The sequence below is a fragment of the Neovison vison genome, chromosome 1 (assembly GCF_020171115.1).
Source record: "Neovison vison isolate M4711 chromosome 1, ASM_NN_V1, whole genome shotgun sequence".
Lineage (NCBI taxonomy): Eukaryota > Metazoa > Chordata > Mammalia > Carnivora > Mustelidae > Neogale > Neogale vison.
The window spans coordinates 231,946,117-231,967,535 of NC_058091.1; the positions used below are offsets into that span (position 1 = coordinate 231,946,117).

General features: G+C 38.9%; 1 protein-coding gene across 1 annotated transcript in view; it reads right to left on the reverse strand.

Annotated features, from left to right (window-relative positions):
• The window catches only part of SPINK5 (serine peptidase inhibitor Kazal type 5), an 82,020-nt gene that overhangs the window by 19,729 nt on the left and 40,872 nt on the right, over positions 1 to 21,419 (reverse strand). Inside the window, exons 13-23 of the mRNA XM_044224818.1 lie at positions 19,814 to 19,941; positions 17,466 to 17,547; positions 17,014 to 17,141; positions 14,880 to 14,928; positions 12,605 to 12,732; positions 10,497 to 10,590; positions 7,592 to 7,719; positions 6,892 to 6,958; positions 5,746 to 5,873; positions 3,968 to 4,070; positions 2,348 to 2,475 (exon numbers count right to left, since the gene is read on the reverse strand). Of these exons, the coding sequence (XP_044080753.1) occupies positions 2,348 to 2,475; positions 3,968 to 4,070; positions 5,746 to 5,873; positions 6,892 to 6,958; positions 7,592 to 7,719; positions 10,497 to 10,590; positions 12,605 to 12,732; positions 14,880 to 14,928; positions 17,014 to 17,141; positions 17,466 to 17,547; positions 19,814 to 19,941 (1,163 nt within the window). The remainder of the gene's footprint in view (positions 1 to 2,347; positions 2,476 to 3,967; positions 4,071 to 5,745; positions 5,874 to 6,891; positions 6,959 to 7,591; positions 7,720 to 10,496; positions 10,591 to 12,604; positions 12,733 to 14,879; positions 14,929 to 17,013; positions 17,142 to 17,465; positions 17,548 to 19,813; positions 19,942 to 21,419) is intronic.

A 21,419-nucleotide genomic window follows, 5' to 3' on the forward strand; every position in this document is an offset into this window, starting at 1 on the left:
GACCATCCCAACAGGTTTACTGGCAAGATCTAGACTAGGATTCTAGCCTAACTTTTAACAAGCCAAGTCATTCCAATGCAGTTGGCTCAAGATCCAAATACTGCAAAACTCTAAAACACTTTTATCTCTTTCAAAGTTTTGTTTGGTTTTGTTCACAAAACAAACATGTGTATGAATATATATAACCTGAATATGTATATATTCTTTTGAGGGAATATATGTAGTAAAGTGGCAATGAAATATATCCTAGATATTCAAGCATATATGAAGTCATGACATTTTAATCAAGTTCTATTGGAAAAAGAGGGCACTGTAATGATTCAGTTTAGTGGAATTCTAGTGATAATCATGGCGCTGATCAAAAGCCTCCATTGACCTTTGATCACACATAGAATAAATCCAACATCCTTCTCTTGGTCTAAAAAAACCTTATCTGACCTCTCCAAACTCATTTTTCCTGCAATTTTCCATGCAATAATTTTGAGACATGAAGACCTCCTTTCTGTTTCTTGAGCTTGGTAATTTTTCTTCTTCAGAAGTTTGCATTGGTTCTTGCTCTGCCTGAAACTTTCTTCCTCCAGATGTCCAGATGGTTCACTTCACTCACTTTTTACCAGTATCCCTCACATGTCAGGCCTGCCCTGAATACCATAAACAAAGCAGCAACTGCAATCCTTTTCTGTTGCCTTCTATTTTACTTTCCCATTGCTATCTGGCCTTGTGCTATGTAGTTAATTCCTTATTTATTTATAATCTGTCTTTTCTATATTATATTATATTATAGTTCCATGGCAGGAACTTTGTCTTGTTCACATCAAGAATGCTTGTCCATGAAGAGGGCCTATTACATAGCAGAGAGTCAAAACCATTTATTGTCAGATGAACGATTTCCAAAGATCATAAGAAATATTCTATTTGTGTTGTGTTTTTAAAAAATACTCCACGTAAGTATCTTCTAACATAGATGATACTGGTCACAATGGCAAAATTTTATCTCATAACTTTCTGCATCTGAGAATTATTTGTTCCTTAACCAAATTATCTCCTATTACTTTGTATAACTTTCTGCATCTGAGAATTATTTGTTCCTTAACCAAATTATCTCCTATTACTTTGTGACACAAAAGAAACAAAGTCATAAGTAAAAAGCTATCTCAATTGTGTTAGTTGTATTTGCAAAGTGAAAGTTGGACAAAAGGGTAATAGGATAGTGTAAGAGATCATAAAATCAGTGATTATGCTGTTATGTATTATTTACTGGACACATTTATCCCATGCCGACTTTCTACAAGGCACTGTATTAGGAGTTTTTACATAGTTCTGTTCATTTAACGTTCATAAGAAACATTATGTGGCTCTGATGATTACTGCTGCCTCTACCCGCATTATAAATACAAGCAGACAGAAGCCTGGGGGGTGAAATAACCTGTCCTGGAACATGAAGCTCAAATCATCTGATGCTAAAACCCCAGCACTGCTCTACTCTACTACCCTGCTTCTATTAAAGACTTTTTGTAATGTGAATAAATATTAGACTGGTATCCAGAGGAACTGAATTCTGGTTTCAGCTCTGAAGTTCACTCCCCCATGAAACCTTGAACTTAAAAAAAAAATTCAGGTTTTCTCATCTGTAAAATGCAACATTTATACTAATTAGATTTTCTCACGTGGCCTATACTATCACAAGATTGTCATTTCTTTTCAAAGAGAAAGGTGAAAAAGGTGTATGTGTGGGGAAGCATTACTTACTAATTACGTATCAATTACATGCCATAATTAATAGAATTGTGCTACAGGCATCCAATTTTAGAACTATGAGTACCCATCAAGGTCACCTAGAAAACTACCTTAATATACAGCAGTGGTTATGTTGTTAACTTGCCTCGGGAACACAAATCAAGTGTGGCTGAGGATAATCAAGCACTCCAATTCAGGACCGTTGACCATGGGAAAACAGAAGCAGCACATCCCGGATTATACAATAAATGTGTTGTATGCATACAAGAAACAGGCCTCTTAAACTATGCCGGTGAGCTATCCCAAACGATGTTCACAGACTCTCCATAGGATTTAGGCATCGTATGTTCAAAAGCACAATTATCTACTGGGATGGCACTTACAGGTCACAGAATTATGATAGAAAAAATAGAGCAGGAAGCAGACACTGATTAGCTGCCATTGGTAGGGCTTGTGGTTCCTCAGGCAATGTATGGGAAAGAGATACTATTTGGGAATTAACAAAAGCAGTAATTTTCCTGGAGGGAGCTGTAAGTAAATGAGAAAGAGCCAGTCATTCAGGGGGAAATGGTGACTATGTTTTGGACTGCTGGAGGAAAGAAGTACTTACAGTATCTCTTTACACATGATACACTTATTGTTGTACGACTTGCCATCAGCATCACGTACAGGATCACGCTCCCGAGTACAGCTGAGTTTTCCATTTTGCATTTTGTCCCGGAACTCTGCGCATTGGTCCTGAGGAAGAAAAGGAGAGTAGGCCTCCAGATTACCTGATCTATTGTATTGCTGTTAAGTTTAACAAGTGCAATTCAAAACAATTTGAGTTAAGAAAAGTTCTGATTTACCTCCTCTTATATGTAACATCTAGCATGGCTATCTACAGAGAAAGGGCGGACTGGAATCACCAATATCCTAAGACGCCAGTTGTCATGGATAATAATACTGCTTTTGAGATTCTATACAGGGAAATATCAAGCTTGCTGGGATTTAATAGCATGGATGAAAGGTCATCAATCTAGAGCCTACAGGACTGATCTGTCCTGCTGTCTGTTTTTATATATGGGGTTTTATAAATAAAAGTTGAAACATACCCTCACTCATTCAGGTATATTTATGGCTGCTTTCCGACAACAGTGGCAGAACTAAATAGAAGCAACAGTGACTATAATGACTCAGAATGCCTAAAATACTTGCTTTCTGGCCGTTACAGAAAAAAAAAAAAGTTGCTGACCTCTGGTGTAGATCATAGGGAGAAAGAAATGCTGGAGGAAAATACAAAGTTATGCAAAATGCCAAGAAGACAGGCTCAAGCGAACTGTGAAGTAGAGAGACAAAGGGCCTTACCAGGTTTTCCCCTTGAAAGTGAGGATATAGCCTCCTTAAGGAGAGATGGAAAAACAGAATAGCCAGAATTTATCAAAGACATATTCTGAGTCTGTGTTGGATCTGGAAGCAAAGACATGGTCTTGATAGTCCAATGTCGTAAGAAGAGAGACCAAGCAGCTCTCATCTTATGCAGTGCTGTTCACATGCCCAAGGAGGGGTTTATAGGCAGTTACTGTCATTCTGACCCTTCAAAATGTCTCAGGAAATGTGCTAAAAACTTGCCTAAATTGTTTCATTTTATCCTCTGTAAGAGCACTGCTGAAGTGCTCGCTTCGGCAGCACATATACTAAAAAAAAAAGCACTGCTGAATAAGGGAAACTAGAGTTTAGCAAGATGAAGTCATTTATTCCACACTGGACAAGTCCTGCATGGCAGGGGCAGAGTCGTACTCCAAACTATCTGGCTCTGAAAAACCCTGCTGTTTCACCTAATATGCTGCATGGATCAACAGAAAGTCTCCCTCTCACATATGGCTTCACTGAGGGAAAGAGAGAGTACTTTAGAGAAGAGGAAGAGCATGAAATGCTAACAGGGAACAGCTCCACTATCTCTCCTGGGATCAGTTACTGGCCTGAGAGTGACATTATGTAAAAAAGGGTCAGGAGACACAGATGACGTCATCATGTTAATTATTCCAGGTTTAAGGAAGTTAAAACACACCCAAAGGAGATGAAAAATTGCTGAGATATTACCCTGCAATTTCAAGGGGAAAGTCCCCTGTCCTTCCCAGGATGCTTTCACACCCTGCATGACCTCCGTTACCCTTTACCATGGGCTTGGCCGCGGTGCCCTTGTCAATGACTTGTGTCCACCCTGCCTGTGGGAATTAGAGGTCCTCACCTGAGCTTTGCCTCCTCCTCCACCGCCGCCATGGGAACTATGCCCCGCAGCATTTCTCTGATTTTCCTCTTCTTTTCTCTTTCTTTCTTCATCTTCTTTCTGGCTGGAAATTAGAAAGAGGGAGGTAGGGAAGAATAGATTAACAGAGAGTGGAGTGCATGTCTGCGAGTTCCTCCTCCTGTCACCAGATTAGATCTGTATAGAAAGTCACCAGCATTTACTGAACATCTACCATGCTGCAGGCCTTTCTCTGAAAACAGAAAGACAAATTACATGCAGTCCTTCTGCCTGGAGGAGCTCTCCCTCCTGTAGAGGGAAACCAACATGTACGTAAGCATAAGCAAGTCCATGTGAGCAATTTACTAGCCCTTCATACATGCTCCCTGTGACTCTCAGCTGGATTCTTCTCAAAGGCCTCTGAGCCAAGAGGTCCAACAATAATTATCTTTTCCACCAAATGTGCTCTTGCTCCTGGATTCTCTACCTTTCGGGAAAAACAAAACCCTGGAGCAGTCTCTGCTCCCACCTCTCAGCTCCCACAGCTGTTGCCAGCATGGCACTGATTTCACACCTCACCTTCTCTCCTGTTTCTCTCACACTAGTTACTGCTCCTGGATTCCTGCAAACGTCTTCCACCAGCAGCAGCATTCCAAATCTCGGTCCCTTCCTTCTCTTTTTTCCCTTTCTACTGCTAATATAAATGAATCTTCCCAAAGGAGCCATATTTATCCCACTTACTCTCCTACCTGAAAATTTTTAGTGGTTTCCCATGATATATAGAATTGACTTCAAAATCCTTGAACTGGCATTCAAACCCAGCAAATGGCTTAGTTCTAACAAACTAAGTGACTTGCTTCTTACTGTTCATACGGTTTCCTTAATTTAAGAGATTTACCTATGTTTTTCCCTTCTCCTCTCATTCCTGCCTGGACTGTTTATATCTTATCCAGATTATAAGGTCCAGGTTTACTCCCCCATAAAACTTACTAACTCTCCCTTCCCCAAAGTACTAGAACACATCAAATACATCATTTATCATTCAGCAATTCCTCCTTCATATTTTTTTAAAGATTTATTTATTTTAGAAAGAGAGCAGGGGAAGGGGCAGAGGGAGAGGGAGAGAAGCAGACTCCCCACTGATGGCGGAGCCCAATGTGGGGCTGGATCCCAGTACTCTGAGATCATGACCTGAGCCAAAGGCAGATGCTTAACTGAGTCACCCAGGTGCCTATTTTCCTTCCTATTATATGAACTTGTACCCATGTCTATTGCATCCATCTATGTACAATTATTATTCGCACTGTACACTATAGATGTTCAGTAAATGGCTATTGGATGACTGAAATATTTTATGTGTACTTCTGAGCTTTGTGTAAAGATTTTTTTCTTTTTGTGAAAAATGTGATATTTAAAAAAAAAACATAGGTAGAAAAGTTAGACTGATAGTAAAATACATTTATTACTTTCCCGGAGGTATTTAAAAGATAATGTAGAAAAGGGATCCATCTGACAGCAAAGGACTTCAAATTTTACCCTGTTGTGATCTATTAGTAGGTCACTAATGGTAGGCTTGACTCCAGAAATTATAGAGAATGTAGTACCCTAGTCATATATTGCCTGGTTCTAATATTGGCCTTTACAAGAAAGATTTGCCTGAAAACATTCTGCAGAGAATCATTTATTTCCTTGATATGTAAAGAAAGGAGAAACACAATAGACATTATCTTCCTGGCTCTCTGGCTCCCCAACTCTGCCCACCCCATCATTTGAGCACTCACAACACAGCTTTGCACATGGCACACTTATTGCCGTGGGTCTTGCCATCTGGGCCACGCACAGGATCATTTTCTCGTGTACAGAAAAGATTTCCATTTTGCAAAAGGCTCCGAAATTCACTGCATGTATCCTAAAGGAGGAGAAAAGGCAAGAGCCATGGATATTTTCATATAAATTACTTTGTTGGGTTCCTTCCAAGAGATTTCTAGTAAAACAGGTACAGAAAATGACCTCTGGGTATTTTTCTTCCTGGCAGTTGTTTCCATTCAATTCCTACCAAACATGGATGACTTAATAAGAAGTTTCCTTTTCTTTTTCCTTGAGATTTAGCCCCCAAATCCAGACTGAATCTATACCCACACATAAGAAAGAATCCCTTATCAACCTGGCTTCTTTGAGAACTGACCACTCATCTTTGATGGGAGCAAGCAAATGACCATGAACCTGAAAAAAATCTACTTGGAATCAACCTTTTTGAAACCAAGAAAATATTATCCCAGATTATTCTAATGTGCCCAATGTATTATTTTTATTTTCCCCAAAATGCTGGCACCAGAAATAATTAAAGTGAGGAACACAACTGATGTGACCCAATGTGGTCATCCAACCGACATAGTGGGCTAGGAATAATGCTAGGTTTGGTGTCTGGAGATCTAAGTTTGAACTCCTTTGTTTCCATTTTTCAACTATGAGAACTTGAAAATATGAACATGTGGAATCTGACGTCAATGGTGCCACTGCAATTTCTTCCTTCTCTCTGGATTTCAAATCTTCATTTAAAAATTCAGGAATGAGTTAAAACCAATGTTTGCAAACTATGACCTATAAGCAAAATCTGACCCACCACCTAGTTTTTTAAATAAAGTCTCTTTGGAACACATCTATGCCCATTTACCTGCATATTACCTACAGCTGCTTTATGCTGTGACAGCAGAGTTGGAACAGAGACTGAATGGCCACGATCTAAAATGTCTACTCACTGGTCCTTGAAGAAAATTCTATCAATTCCTGGACTAGATGATCCTTGAGTTCTCTTACTTTGGTTTTCAGTAATTCTATGTTTTTGTTTTGTTTTGTTTGTTTGTTTTTAACAGAGAAACTGCAAAACCTCATCCTTCATTGTGGTAATAACCTTCCAGGATTACTACCTTTTTAGCTTCTCTCTTAGCTTTTGTTCTGGATTCAGCTTCTTCTTTTTCTTGTGCTTCTTGCTGGCTATAGGAGGGGGAGAAGGGAGAATCATTCCTGGCACCCAGTACCTATTATCCTAACAGGAAAATCTCGCTAGACAGAAATATCCTATTATTTCCATACTCTACCAACTGAGCATGGGAGTAGGAAGGTAAATGCCCAGCTCTCCATATCGTTTTTTGTTTTTAATGTTGCTTAAAGAATAAGACACATGCATCACAGGAAACCAGCCAACAAATTTTTAGCACTACATTCTTCTGGAAATATAAAGATCTTGTCCTTCTTCTCAGAAAGCAATGAGGACGCTTGAAAATATTTACTAGATCTTAGCAAACGTTCAATTTGGTAGCACCTAATGATCACATCTTTGGATTATTCATGGTAGTATGTACGCAGAGAACAGGTATCCCAGTCCTTGGATGCCATTAACTCTGGAGGAATCTGCTGTGAGCACCTGGTCCAAGAACACTTTAGAACACTGAGAATACCTCAAAGAAATGTGCAAAGTATATGGTTTTATAACTGTAAATGCTTGAAGTCGATGCAAAGATAGCTTCCAGATCCACTTACTAGAGAAACCTTCGGTGTGACCACCCTTGCCTGCCCCAGGCCTATCTTTCTCCCACACTCAGCAGCAGTGGATGTGGCTCTACTCACAAGAAGGCTTCACACATGGAGCATGTGTTGCCATGCATTTTCCCATCTGGGCCTTCAATGGGGTCGTTCTCTCTAGTGCAGGGGAGTCGTCCGTTTCTCACATAGTTACGGTATTCACTGCACAACTCCTACCAAATGAGGGTGGATTTAAGAATTAGGTAACGAAATACTGGAGAACTCCTCCACATTACCCCTCTGAAAACTGTGACAGAATGCTCCCAAACAGTGGACACATCAAAACAGTGATGTATAAGGTCAATGTTACCAAGATACTTTTCAGGGGTCTAGGTCACACATTATCTGGAAAATAAGATTACGTTACTGATCTCATTAGAAAACCTTCAATTCAACTCAAATATTATTCTGGGCTAGGTACTGTGAGATAGATGAAGAATCATCTATTGTTCCTTTTATAAAAAAAATTGTGATCGGCAGAACAGTATTTCTTACCCCTAAAATTTGTTCAAGCCCTAATATTCAAATCCTGTGAAAATATTACCTTACAGGGCAAAAGGGACTTTGTGAATATAATTAAGTTAAGAATGCTGAGATGGGGAGATTCTCCTGGATTATCCTAGTGTCCCCAATGTAAATGCAGGGGTCAGTTCCTACAATTGGAAGAGTGAGACAGGAGAGACTGAAAGGAGTTGACTGCAGAGGAACAGTCAGAGACATGATGCTGTTGGTTTTGAAGATGATGGAAGGGGTCTAGGAGCTAAGGACCACAATGGCTTCTAGAAGTGAGAGAAAGCAAAGAGACAAATTCTCCTCTATAGATTCCAGAGAGAAACACAGCCCTACCAACCATCTGATTTAGTTCAGTGAGACCGAGGTCGGACTTTTAATGTAAAAACCAAAGATGATAAGTTTGGGTTGCTGTAGGCCACCAGGTTTGTGGTAATCTGTTAGAGCAACCGTAAAAACCAAATACAGAGTATTTAGAGCCTTGGAGAAAGTGCACAGAAGCATCTGTAGTTAGAATAAAACAATGATATAATTGAGAAATAAAAAAAAACTGCTAGCATAATAGATGACAGAGCTAATAAGTATATTGTTTAAATGGAGAAAATCTTTGCAGAGAAGCTAATACTTATTCTGAGACATGAAAAATAGCCAGAATTTTGACAGAAGAAAAGGATAGTCATGTCTGAGTATGAGGGGGCCATACAGAAAGTAAAGTTCATTTCATGTATAATCCTGAAGACTTATACATGGATACGTTTCCTAGGACTTCACAAAAAAAATGTACATAATAATATTTTATAAGTGAAGAAAATAAGACACAAACTATTTGCCTTACTGGGATGGAGACACAGCCAGTATTTGAGCCCTGGCAGTGTGAGTCCAGAGTTCAGGTTTTTAACTGTATGTGACTGAGTCCATAAGATGGACTACCTTGACTTAATGCTTGGCATGTCCAAGAAGCAACAAGGTGGCCACTGTAGCTGGCACAAGGGTGGCAATGGGTAGAAAGTAGGAAATGAGGTCTGAGAGGTAGCAGAGGGCAGATCATGCATGGCCTTGTAAACCACTTTCTAGTGGCCTGGTTCTTACTTGGAGTGAGATGAGTAGCCACTGGGTGGCATAAGCTGCCTTCTGTTTTTAAATAATTACTTTGGTTTCTGAGTTGAGGGTAGATTGTAGGGAACAAAGGTGAGAGCAGGGAGAACAGTAAGAAGTCAGGTCTTCCAAATTATAAAAGGATAGAGGAGAGGAGAAATGAAGAGCTGACCGTACCCTTTAGGACTCTGACAAATGGTGACAGGGTGCAAAATATAAAGTATATCATGGGCATGATAGCCAGAACTTGTGGACCAATTGCTAGCTCTCAAATTATTAACTATATGTATTTTCTAACTTCTTATCTGAGCCTCTGAGTCCTCATCTATAAAATACAGACAACAATACATACATTAATGGTTACTACAAAGATCAGTCCTAAAATTGCTATACCATATGGAATATAGCAGCAACTAAATAATTAACAACCATCACCATCATCATCATCATATGAGAATGGAAACCCAAGGCTCAAAAATACCATTAAGCAATTTCCCCCAAATCTCACAGAAAATTAATTGGGATTAAAATTTAGGGTTTGTCATAAGATACTCTTAATCACACACAAAAAAACTGAGGGTTATGGGGGGGAGGGGGGTCTGTAGAGGGTGGTGGGGTTATGGACATTGGGGAGGATATGTGCTATGGTGAGTGCTGTGCAGTGTGTAAACCTGGCGATTCACAGACCTGTACCCCTGGGGCTAATAATACATTATATGTTTATAAAAAAATTAAAAAATTGTTTTAAAAAACAGGGTTTGTTTTTGTTTTGCTTATTTAGGACTAACCATCCCTACATAAAAAGATAACAGAGAAAAATCTGAAATCTGCCTCTATTGGTTTGTATTCGGACAACAAGACAGCCAACTGTATGCACTTCTTTTTTTGGGATAATACTATTCACATGGTCAGTGGAGAAAATGATGACTGACCTCTTCTCAAATGCACAAGCAACTAAATCATACTTGGTGTGAATGGGAAGAAGGGATCTTCTTTTTTTTTTTTTTTTTTTTTAAAGATTTTATTTATTTATTTGACAGAGAGAGATCACAAGCAGGCAGAGAGGCAGGCAGAGAGAGAGAGAGAAGGAAGCAGGCTCCCGGCTGAGCAGAGAGCCCGATGCGGGGCTCGATCCCAGGACCCTGCGATCATGACCTGAGCCGAAGGCAGCGGCTTAACCCACTGAGCCACCCAGGCGCCCCAGGGATCTTCTTATATACAAGGATCCAAATACATGATCTCATTCTGTGAAGTCACTAAGGACACTGGAATGAGGAGGTAGGAGTTGGGAGGCTTGTCTAGGGGAATGGAATATTTATGTGATTCTAATATCTAAAACAGTTACCTGTGCTGCTTCTCTTTTCACTTTCTCAGGCTTTGCTTTGTCCTTTCCTTCCTTGCCATTATTTTTCTTCTCTTTTTCTTCTTCTTCAAGTTTGCTACAATTAAAAACAAAGAAGATACAAGCTAAGTACAATTTCCCATTTCTATGATAACGTATTTTAAAAAGAAATGAGGACCTTTCAGACATGGTCAGATTCACTCTTCAGTAAAAATTTATCCAGTCTAAGAGATGCTATCATTATCACTGTGTCCAATAATGCAGATAATAAAAATAATAATAAAATATAATCCGCTTTAAGAAAAAAAACTAGCATGATCTTTTATCAATATGAGATCCTCAGGTAGTCTTGATTCCATCAGTCTTATCCCATCAGTGATTTCAATGATCTGAAAGAGGCCACAGTTACCTTGATTTTTAAATATCATGCAACTTTTCCTATGTAAATAACAACCATATCAGTGATGAAAGCCAGAGGTGATACCAAGTCAGATGATGAGCCCATAGTCAAAATAAACTGTGTTTCACTATAAAATTAAAATTTTAGATATTATTTTAAGGGAATAAATATTTAAGTTGAAGTTCAAGTTGTAGAATAATTATCCAAATCCAAAAAGATTCAATAATTAATATGTTAGGTTGATCATGAGCCTAAGCTTCTGGCTTTCTTGCCACTTTCTATTGATATACAGCTTATCAAAGCTGGAAAATCTGATCACATTCCCAAATAGTCATCACCACAGCATGGACAAATGGATCAAGTGAGAAAAGAGTCTTGATTTCCTGAATGTCAGGCTACTATGTAGTCTACTGTGTAGACTGGCCTAGTCTGTCAGTCTCTCCTTTAAGGAACTATGTGCATATACGTGAAATTGGACAAGGACATGTGAAAGTTAAGGGACAAAAATAACCTTGCACCTTTTCTTTTTTCTTTTTTTCTTTTAAAATTTATTTTTTATTTATTTTCAGCATAACAGTATTCATTATTTTTTCACCACACCCAGTGCTCCATGCAATCCGTGCCCTCTATAATACCTACCACCTGGTACCCCAACCTCCCACCCGCCCCCACCACTTCAAACCCCACAGATTGTTTTTCAGAGTCCATAGTCTCTCATGGTTCACCTCCCCTTCCAATTTCCCCCAACTCCCTTCTCCTCTCTAACTCCCCATGTCCTCCATGCTATTTGTTATGCTCCACAAATAAGTGAAACCATATGATAATTGACTCTCTCTGCTTGACTTATTTCACTCAGCATAATCTTTTCCAGTCCTGTCCATGTTGCTACAAAAGTTGGGTATTCATCCTTTCTGATGGAAGCATAATACTCCATAGTGTATATGAACCACATTTTCCTTATCCATTCAACAGATATTATTTAAACATTTTCCTCAACATTTACCTTAGCATTAGACTCTGTCAGAGGATTAGGAGTCTAAGGAGGAGAACCTGAGGAGTGAATAATCCATTTCTCCTGTACTGTCTCACCCAATGGAGCTTTGGTCCCACTCACCAAAACAATGGCCTAAAAGTCCCTGGACTTGGCTCACAAGAAGATATTTCAGTAAACATCTATTGTATGGGTTTGTCTCTTAGAGGCTTTATTCTCTATACTAAACCACTTATCAAAGTGTTTACTTCAGCTATACACAGTAATGTTCCTGAAAGGATAAATGCAATCCATTCCATTTCTCATTTGGGTTATTTTAACACCTCTTTCCTACTGGCTTCCTAACTTCTGTCCAACTGGTTTCCCCTTAGCCAATAGCTGAATATATTCACAGAATCATAAAATGTCAGGAGAGAGAGAGACAAAGATATCACTGCATCCAGATCATGAAACTTCTGCTCTGTTATGAATGATGATTATCAAGTGTTCAAAATATAAATTAAGACTTTCCCATGGCTTAACTAAAGATTAGACAGATAACTGGATGGAGAATCACACTGTCACTGTGATCCATTATTACTTCATGTCTTGTCCATGTGCTTTTAAACTTATACTGCATATACACCACGGTATATATTCTACACATTTCTGGGAAAACTGAGACTCAGACATGATCAATGACGAAGAGATTCAGTGGGACAGATGAGGGTAGGTACTCACAATAGGCTTGCACACATGGCACACTTGTTTCCATGCATTTTGCCATCGGGGCCGCGGACAGGGTCATTCTCCCTGGTGCATATAAGCACTCCATTCCTCACTTGGTTCCGAAATTCACTGCAGAGCTCCTGGAAAATATTTTCTCAGAATGACTCTCTGCCTTTCCTGTACCTTTGTCTCTTCTGAGGAATAAATGATGCAGAATAGAAGAAAAACAAAAAGGGATGACAGGGAGCAGTAAACTGATAAGTATTTACAAAGCTTCCATCGTGGACTCAGAACTGTCCTTGCACTAGAGTGGATCTGGAAAAAGTTGTCATCATCATTCTCCCAAGGCTGCTTACACAGAAAAAGGCTGACAAAATTGGCAGAGAACAATACACATGTTTGTGTTATGTTACATATAACACTCTATGAAAGCTATGAAAGATCAAAGGGGCGGGAGTTCAATGGACCAAGAGGAGGAGGCTTCCTGCAGAAACTTCCTGGAAGAATACTGCTAAGCCTCCATGAGAATGAAGGGCATCTTGCCATTTGCAACTACTTGGGTGAAACCAGAGGACACTGCTATGTGAAATAAATGAGACAGAAAAAAAAATATAGTGCGACCTTACTCGTATGTGGAATCTGAAAAGGCTGACCTCAAAGAAACAGAAAGTAGAGTGGTATTTGCCAAGGGCTGGGAGGGTGGGGGAAATAGGGAGTCACTGGTCAAATGGTATACATTTTCAGTTATAAGATGAATTAAGTTCTGGAGATCTGCTTTAGAACATGGTAATTATAGTTAGCAATAAAACAGTATACTATGCAGTAGAACTGAAAGTTGCTAAGAGAGTAGATCTTAAATGTTCTCAGCACAAAAAAGAAATGTATTTATGTCATAACGTGATGTGACAGAAGTGTTAGGTAATGCTCTAAGAGTATCATTTTACAATATATGAGTAGACCAAGTCAAGACAATATATACAATGTTAAACATATACAATGTCATATGTCAACTATATCTCAATAAAGCTAGAAAAGCTAAAATGAGAAGAATGAGCAAAAAAAATGGTAGGTCTTGATTTGTCTTTAGAAGGCTTAGAAAGAAAAAAAGACATGCACAAACTAAAATATAAAGATATATTTGAAATAAAGATATGGAGGAGAGGGCAATTGTGAGTCCTTGGAGAAAATGACACCTTCCTGGGAGCTCCTTGATAAAGTAGAGGGATAGGGGATGCAGATGCCCTTCAAAGGACGAATGGATAAGGAAGATGTGGTCCATATACACTATGGAGTATTATGCCTCCATCAGAAAGGATGAATACCCAAATTTTGTAGCAACATGTACGGGACTGGAAGAGATTATGCTGAGTGAAATAAGTCAAGCAGAGAGAGTCAATTATCATATGGTTTCACTTATTTGTGGAGCATAACAAATAGCATGGAGGACATGGGGAGTTAGAGAGGAGAAGGGAGTTGGGGGAAATTGGAAGGGGAGGTGAACCATGAGAGACTATGGACTCTGAAAAACAATCTGTGGGGTTTGAAGTGGTGGGGGCGGGTGGGAGGTTGGGGTACCAGGTGGTAGGTATTATAGAGGGCACGGATTGTATGGAGCACTGGGTGTGGTGAAAAAATAATGAATACTGTTATGCTGAAAATAAATAAATTTAATTAAAAAAAAAAGACCAACTGGAAAAATCTAAGGTGATTTAGCAGCTGATCAGATATTATGGATAACACAAGTGTTCAATTCTAAATTACCAATAAAAAGATGGTTTCAACTAACAGAAAGAAAGTTCATGAGAAAGTGAGTCAGTTTAAATATGGACTTCTAAACTGTGTCAACTTTCCCCAAATAAATATTCGGCTTATACTTTGCATTTATTAGGTAATAAAATCCATAAAGGTAAATCTTGTTTATGGCCATTATGTAAGAGTAATCCAACATCACATACAGACAGATTTCTTGTGCTACTTGTACAGAAATCTAAGAAAAGCCAAATATGGAGAATACGCCCTACAGAGTAAGTTAACCCTCTCCTTCTTATAAAATGAAACTCAAAATTTGAATTATCATGCAAAAAAACTGGTACTCTACAAACTTCTACTTGAGACCACTTTTTATAGGTGAAAACTTTTTTGTTGTTATTGTTCATTTCAGAATTGAAATTGAATTGAATTGAATTGCAATTGAAAAGGAAAACCTTTCTGCTAATGAGATACCTAGAATACCTTAAGGAGTAAACAAATGTCAAGGCATAGCATTCACAGTCCTGAGAAAAATTACCTTTGCAGCTTCTCGTTTAGCCTTTGTTCTTGCTCTTTCTTCTTGCTGACTATAAGGATCAGGAGAAGAAAAAGAGAGCAAAAGAATAAATGGGTCTTAATACAGTAGAGTAGAATTCTTAACATTTAGACATTGATCATCTGTTGCTTTGACAATTCTCAAGCACCACCAAAGATCCACTCACAGCAATTTGTAATTTTATGGGTGATAAACTGAAATGATTCATTTCACCTCAAGAGAACAGTGTACAAGAAAAAGTCCCTTAATGAGAGACCCATTCAGCTCCTCAGCAAGTACACAGCAGTAATACTTTCCTATTGGCTGATTCTTTGGCATCTATAATAGCTCTTGATAAAGTGTAATATCTGGCTTCTAGGAGGCAGTATAGCATGGTGGTTAAGAGGACAGATCCCGGAGCTATAAGGAACACAAGAGATGTCTGAACTTCTCTGTGCCTTCCTCATCTTTAAATGTGGAAGAAGGGAGGGACAGGAGGAGGAATAACCACATTCTTCTCACAGGATTGTTGTGAGCATTAAATGAATTGATATTGTAAAGCAACTAGAGGAAGTATCTGGTACATAATGAAATGATTGACAAAAGTGATATAAATGATCACAATCATCATCACTGTAATTATTATTAAGAGTGAACCCTCCCAAAAAAGGCATATGATGGAAATGAAGTGAGAGTGATAGCTCTTAACCATTTTTGATAACTAATGGCATTGCAAATCCAGTTTAGCACAACTGGATCTATAATCTAAACAATTTAATCCTGTTAAATATGTAAAAAAGTTTTCATTTTAAGATATAAGAATGTGTAAATAATATGTAAAAATGTTATGGTTCAATCAAGATAAGACTTTTTCATTTATCAAATTAAAACCTTTTTAAAAGGCACAAAGATGGGGTGCCTGGGTGGCTCAGTCAGTTAAGCATTTGACTTCAGCTCAGATTATGATCCCAGGGTTTTGGGATTAGGCCTCAGCAGGGAGTCTGCTTCTCTCTCCCTCTGCCCCTTTTCTGGCTCATGCTTTCTCTCTCAAATGGATAAATAAAATCTTAAAAAAAAAAAAAAGGTGAAAAGACAGTTTGTATATGGTATGAACGTGTGCAAGAAAAGACTATGGAGGGAAAATGATTCTCAAAAAAGCCAAGAGCCTTTGCTAACATACCCACAAAATATGACATAGTCAATCTTTATTTCTTTTTGGTAAGGAAGTTTTACATTGATGGGAGAAAAATACTAAAATAGGCCCAAAACTGTGATGTGTCTCATACTTCTTTATATGGAAGGTGATCTAAATTTTATCATAAGTCTAAGTTGACTAAAAGATTTAAGAAGCATTTTCTTTCCATACTGGGAAATTATCAGAGGATGCAGCAAAGCTGATCACTAGGTGGCAGAATTACTTCCTTGTCACTGAAAGATGAATGTCCAGGTAAAGAAAAACAGACTGAAAGAAGCCTAATTACAGGCAAATAGAGAAGTTATAATACAGAAGTTATAAAGGCATTGCTAAATGATTATATTATGTCTACAACATACAGTGGAAAACATAATTTTCTTCATTTTTTCCCCTGCACTGATATTTCTATCATTCCCAACATCTCTGGGCCTTTATGTTGTTATCTATAACTTAGGATAATGCAAGAAAGACCCACTTCATATGTTTTTGTGAAGCTTAAATGGGATTAGGTATCAAAGCTTTTAGCAAGTATATGCCAATTACATGCATTCAATAAATTGTTATGATGATTCGTTTTTTAGTGCTTTCATGCCCAAACACTAAAGGACCAATCTTCGGGGTTATATATAATGCTCTTCACCAGGGAAGACTGAATCATAAAGCAGTCTTTTCTCTGAATAAAAGATCTTGAGTTACCTTGAAAATATCCTAAAATAAATAATTACGTTCTCTTTAGATCACAATAATCATTATCTGAGAGCTCTCCACTTCTTGTTTTTGTGTTTTCTTGTGTGGGTTTTTTTTTTTTTAATTTAAGTTCATTTATATGTGACACCTAAGAATGACCACTGCCCTGAAGAGAAAAATGCATTATTCACAATTGTTTGAAAACTTCCCTCAGTTCTTTCCCCCTCTCCTTCCGAAGTACTGGGCTCTACTCACAAGAAAGCCTCACACATGGAGCACGTGTTGCCATGCATTTTCCCATCCGGGCCCCTGATGGGGTCGTTCTCTCGTGTGCAGACAAGCTGTCCATTCTTCCTTAATTTGCGGTATTCACTGCACAATTCCTGTGAAATTGAGGAAGGAAGTTTGAGGTTTTGAAGGTTGGGTCAAGTTGGAAAGAGCTGAAGTTTAGACTTTTTTTCTTAAGTGGGGATCGGTAATTGGCTTATTTTAGAATAGTTCTTAACTGGGAAGACATGACTATTTTTAAATGATAAAAGTTACACACCCTCGATCTGGAAATAGTCACACATGCACATGGGTACATGCTTACATAAAAACAAACACGAACTGTATAAATGTTTCCTACAGTTTCAGGGGATTTATGAGTTTCCTGGATGCTCTCAATGGAGTCCAGGTCCTCTGACTTTTGGAGAAGTTCCTCTCACCTCAAAGGGAGCTGTGTTCTCAGATTCTCTCTTATTTCTTGACTCACTTTCCTTCTTTTTCTTTTCTTCTTCCTCTGTTTGGCTAAAAAAAGAATGATTAAAAAAGACATCAGTAAGTATCATAGAATGTCCAGGTTGAAAGTGACCTCAAATATCACTTAATTATTACAGTTAATACTTATTAAATTCTGGGGCCCCTGGGTGGCTCAGTCAGTTAAGCATCTCCCTTTGGCTCAGGTCATGATCCTGGGGTCCTGAGATCAAGCCCTGCATTGGGCTCCCTGCTCCCTCTCCCTCTACATCTCACCACCTTCCTCCCCTGCTTGTGCTCTCTTTTTAAAAAAAAATAAAAAATAACAAACAAACAAAACCCCCAAAAAACAACAACAAAAAAAGCTTACTAAATTCTTACTATGTGCCTGACCTGGCGCTCATTCCATGAAATCTTCCAAACTGTATGTTGTAAAACTACTACTATAACCCCATTTACAAATGAGAAAACTGACAGAATGGATCAATTTCCCAAGGACACAGAACTAACAAATGTACACTATAGATTTAAACCCTAATCCAGAGGAAATTTTTTGATTTTCCACTACTCAAGACTTCTAATACTCAGTAGGTCTGATTACTGTCTAGCTTTTCTTTAATCTGCTAGTAAATTCTCTACTTATATCATCCTTGAAACCAGATAGAGGTCATTCTACCCCTAAGTCCTCAGACTGTTAGGAAGTTGCTCCTGGCATTGAGCCAGACCCCTTCCAGAGCTTTCAGTCATTGTTTCCACTTTTATGCACAGAGACAACCTAGAACTAATGTTGATAAAACAAAAGCTACTTGGAAATTTCAAGACCATGACTCCCCCTTTGCTAAATGTACTGAGGCTTAAGAGTCCTTGAAGGACACTGTTTTATTAATTTCTCCTTCTTCTTTTTTTTAAATTTTTATTTATTTTTAAAATTTCTTTTCAGTGTTCCAGAATTCATTGTTTATGCACCACAGTGCATAAACATAAAGTTTATGCACCCAGTGCTCCATGCAATACATGCCCTCCTTAATACCCACCACCAGGCTCACCCAACCTCCAACGCCCTTCCCTTCCAAGACCCTCAGTTAGTTCCTCAGAGTCTCATGGTTTGTCTCCCCCTCCAATTTCCCCCAACTCCCTTCTCCTTTCCATCTCCCCATGTCCTCCATGTTATACATTTCTTCTAAATTTTTTTTTGCTTTCCTGCTGTAGTGGTCCTCTCATAATGGAACACAAAAATGAAGCAGGAAGTTAATCTAAACTCACTGCTTACATTTTCTAGAATCCCTTCCATAACAACATTTGTCTAGTAGAAGAGAGAGATGTTGAACATATAGTCACACATATCAGTTTATAGCTACTGACCATGCTTAGTGCTATGAAGCAAAGTCCTGATTACCATGAAGGAGAAAGTGTGGGGTTAGGGATGTAGAGTAGGCTTTACCATGGCTGTTCAAGCTGATGAGACACCTGGGAGGGGCTACCTCCACCAGATACTCATCATTCTTATTCCAAGTCATTCCTCCAGATCCTGTGTTTGAACTAATGTACCATTTCATATATTGGTATGTTTGCTTTGTGATGTGTTGTGTGATTTCAGATGACCTCATAGCTCTCTCTGCAAGGGTTAAGATCCTTGTTTTATATCCTGTATATTTCCACAGGAACCCAATTAGTGATTGACAAGCAAGAATGATTCTTTGGAGTTGGTTAGGAGTGATGTCACCATGATGGCAACATAAGTGGTTGTTAACTTCCCTTCCCTCACCAGAACAACCAACCTCTACTTAAGACATGACTGAGAATCCTAGAACACAAAGACGAGCTTGAAGTATGCATTGCACCTCAGAGACCAAGCCAGACTGCATTAGAAGGGTATGAGCAGCAGCTACATGTGGACCTCATTGCCCCGCTGCAGCGCAGAGCAGAAATTACTCTTTGATAATGATGACACTGTGCAAAAATGCCACTGACAGGAAACAAACACTACTTAAGAAATAAAATATAAAAAGTTAAAATTAAAAAACAAAAAACAAAGCAGAGGGGTGCCTGGGTGGCTCAGTGGGTTAAAGCCTCTGTCTTCGGCTCAGGTCGTGATCCCAGGGTCCTGGAATCGAGGCCGCGTTGGGCTCTCTGCTCAGCAGGGAGCCTGCTTCCCTTTCTCTCTCTCTCTCTCTCTCTCTCTCTCTCTCTCTCTGCCTGCTTGTGATCTCTGTCTGTCAGATAAATAAATAAAATCTTTAAAAAACAAACAAACAAACAAAAACAAAGCAGAGAGGACAAAACTCTTCCTCATTTTCCCAGGTACAGTGCTACTCACAAGAACACCTCACACATGGAGCAGGTGTTGCCATACATTTTCCCATCTGGGCCCTGGATGGGGTCATTCTCTCGTGTGCAGGGGAGTTTTCCATTCCTTACAAGCTTGCGGTATTCACTGCACAGCTCCTGCCAAGATAGAGAAAGCAAGCTGGAGATACATTTTATTCCTATTCTAAGCAGAAGACTGGAACATCAACATTGGCAGAAACTAATGTTATGCTTATTTGACACCAGGACTTTAGTTGTGTTTCTCTCAAATGTAAAATTTAACTCAACAGGGCGCCTGGGTGGCTCAGTGGGTTAAGCCGCTGCCTTCGGCTCAGGTCATGATCTCAGGGTCCTGGGATCGAGGCCCGCATCGGGCTCTCTGCTCAGCAGGAAGCCTGCTTCCCTCTCTCTCTCTGCCTGCCTCTCCATCTACTTGTGATTTCTCTCTGTCAAATAAATAAATAAAATCTTAAAAAAAAAAAATTGGAAAAAAAAATTTAACTCAACAAAAAAACTCATCATTTACTAAGAGATGGAAACAAGACATAATGGGATGTCACAATATAATAAAAGAGGTAGACAAGTAAACTCCACTATAATCTAAACACATTAAAATATGGGTAGCAGAGCCAGGGTGGCTCAGTCGGTTAAGTATCTGCCTTTGGCTCAGGTCATGATCCCAGGATTCTGGGATGGAGCCCCAGGTCAGGCTCCTAGCTTGGTGGGGAGTCTGGTTTTCGCTCTCCCTCTGTCGTTCCTCCTTTCTCTCTCCCATGCTCTCCTTCTCTCTTGCAAATAAGCAAAACCTTAAAAAAAAATTTGTGTAATACAATAAGTGTAAACATACAGGTACAAGAAAATCTGAGAACACAGAGGTTGGGGCCATGAGATCTGATTGTGAAAACTGGGAAAGATGTCATATAACAAGAATAATTTGAGTGAGACTGAAGAATAAACAGCATTTTTTGTGGGTAAGAAGGGGATTGGGGAATATGCATACAAGGCTCTTAAGTTAGATGGAAAGAACCTAGAATGGATAAAGAAGATATGGTATATATACACAATGGAATACTATGCAGCCATCAAAAGAAATGAAATCTTGCCATTTGCAACAACATGGATGGAACTAGAGCGTATCATGCTTAGTGAAATAAGTCAAGCAGAGAAAGACAACTATCATATGATCTCCCTGATATGAGGAAGTGGTGATGCAACATGGGGGCTTAACTGGGTAGGAGAAGGGTAGGAGAAGAATAAATGAAACAAGATGGGATTGGGAGGGAGACAAACCATAAGTGACTCTTAATCTCACAAAACAAACTGAGGGTTGCTGGGGGGAAGGGGGTTAGGAGAAGGGGCGTGGGGTTATGGACATTGGGGAGGATATGTGCTTTGGTGAGTGCTGTGAAGTGTGTAAACCTGGCGATTCACAGACCTGTACCCCTGGGGATAAAAATATATGTTTATAAAAAATTAAAAATTAAAAAAAAAAAGACTCTTAAGTTGGGAAACAAAGTAGGAAACTACATGGGCATATAGCAGAACATGAATCTCTGAATGAAGGTAAACCAAATAAGAAGGGAGAGATAAGAGATTGAGGTACATCCTATAGCTGA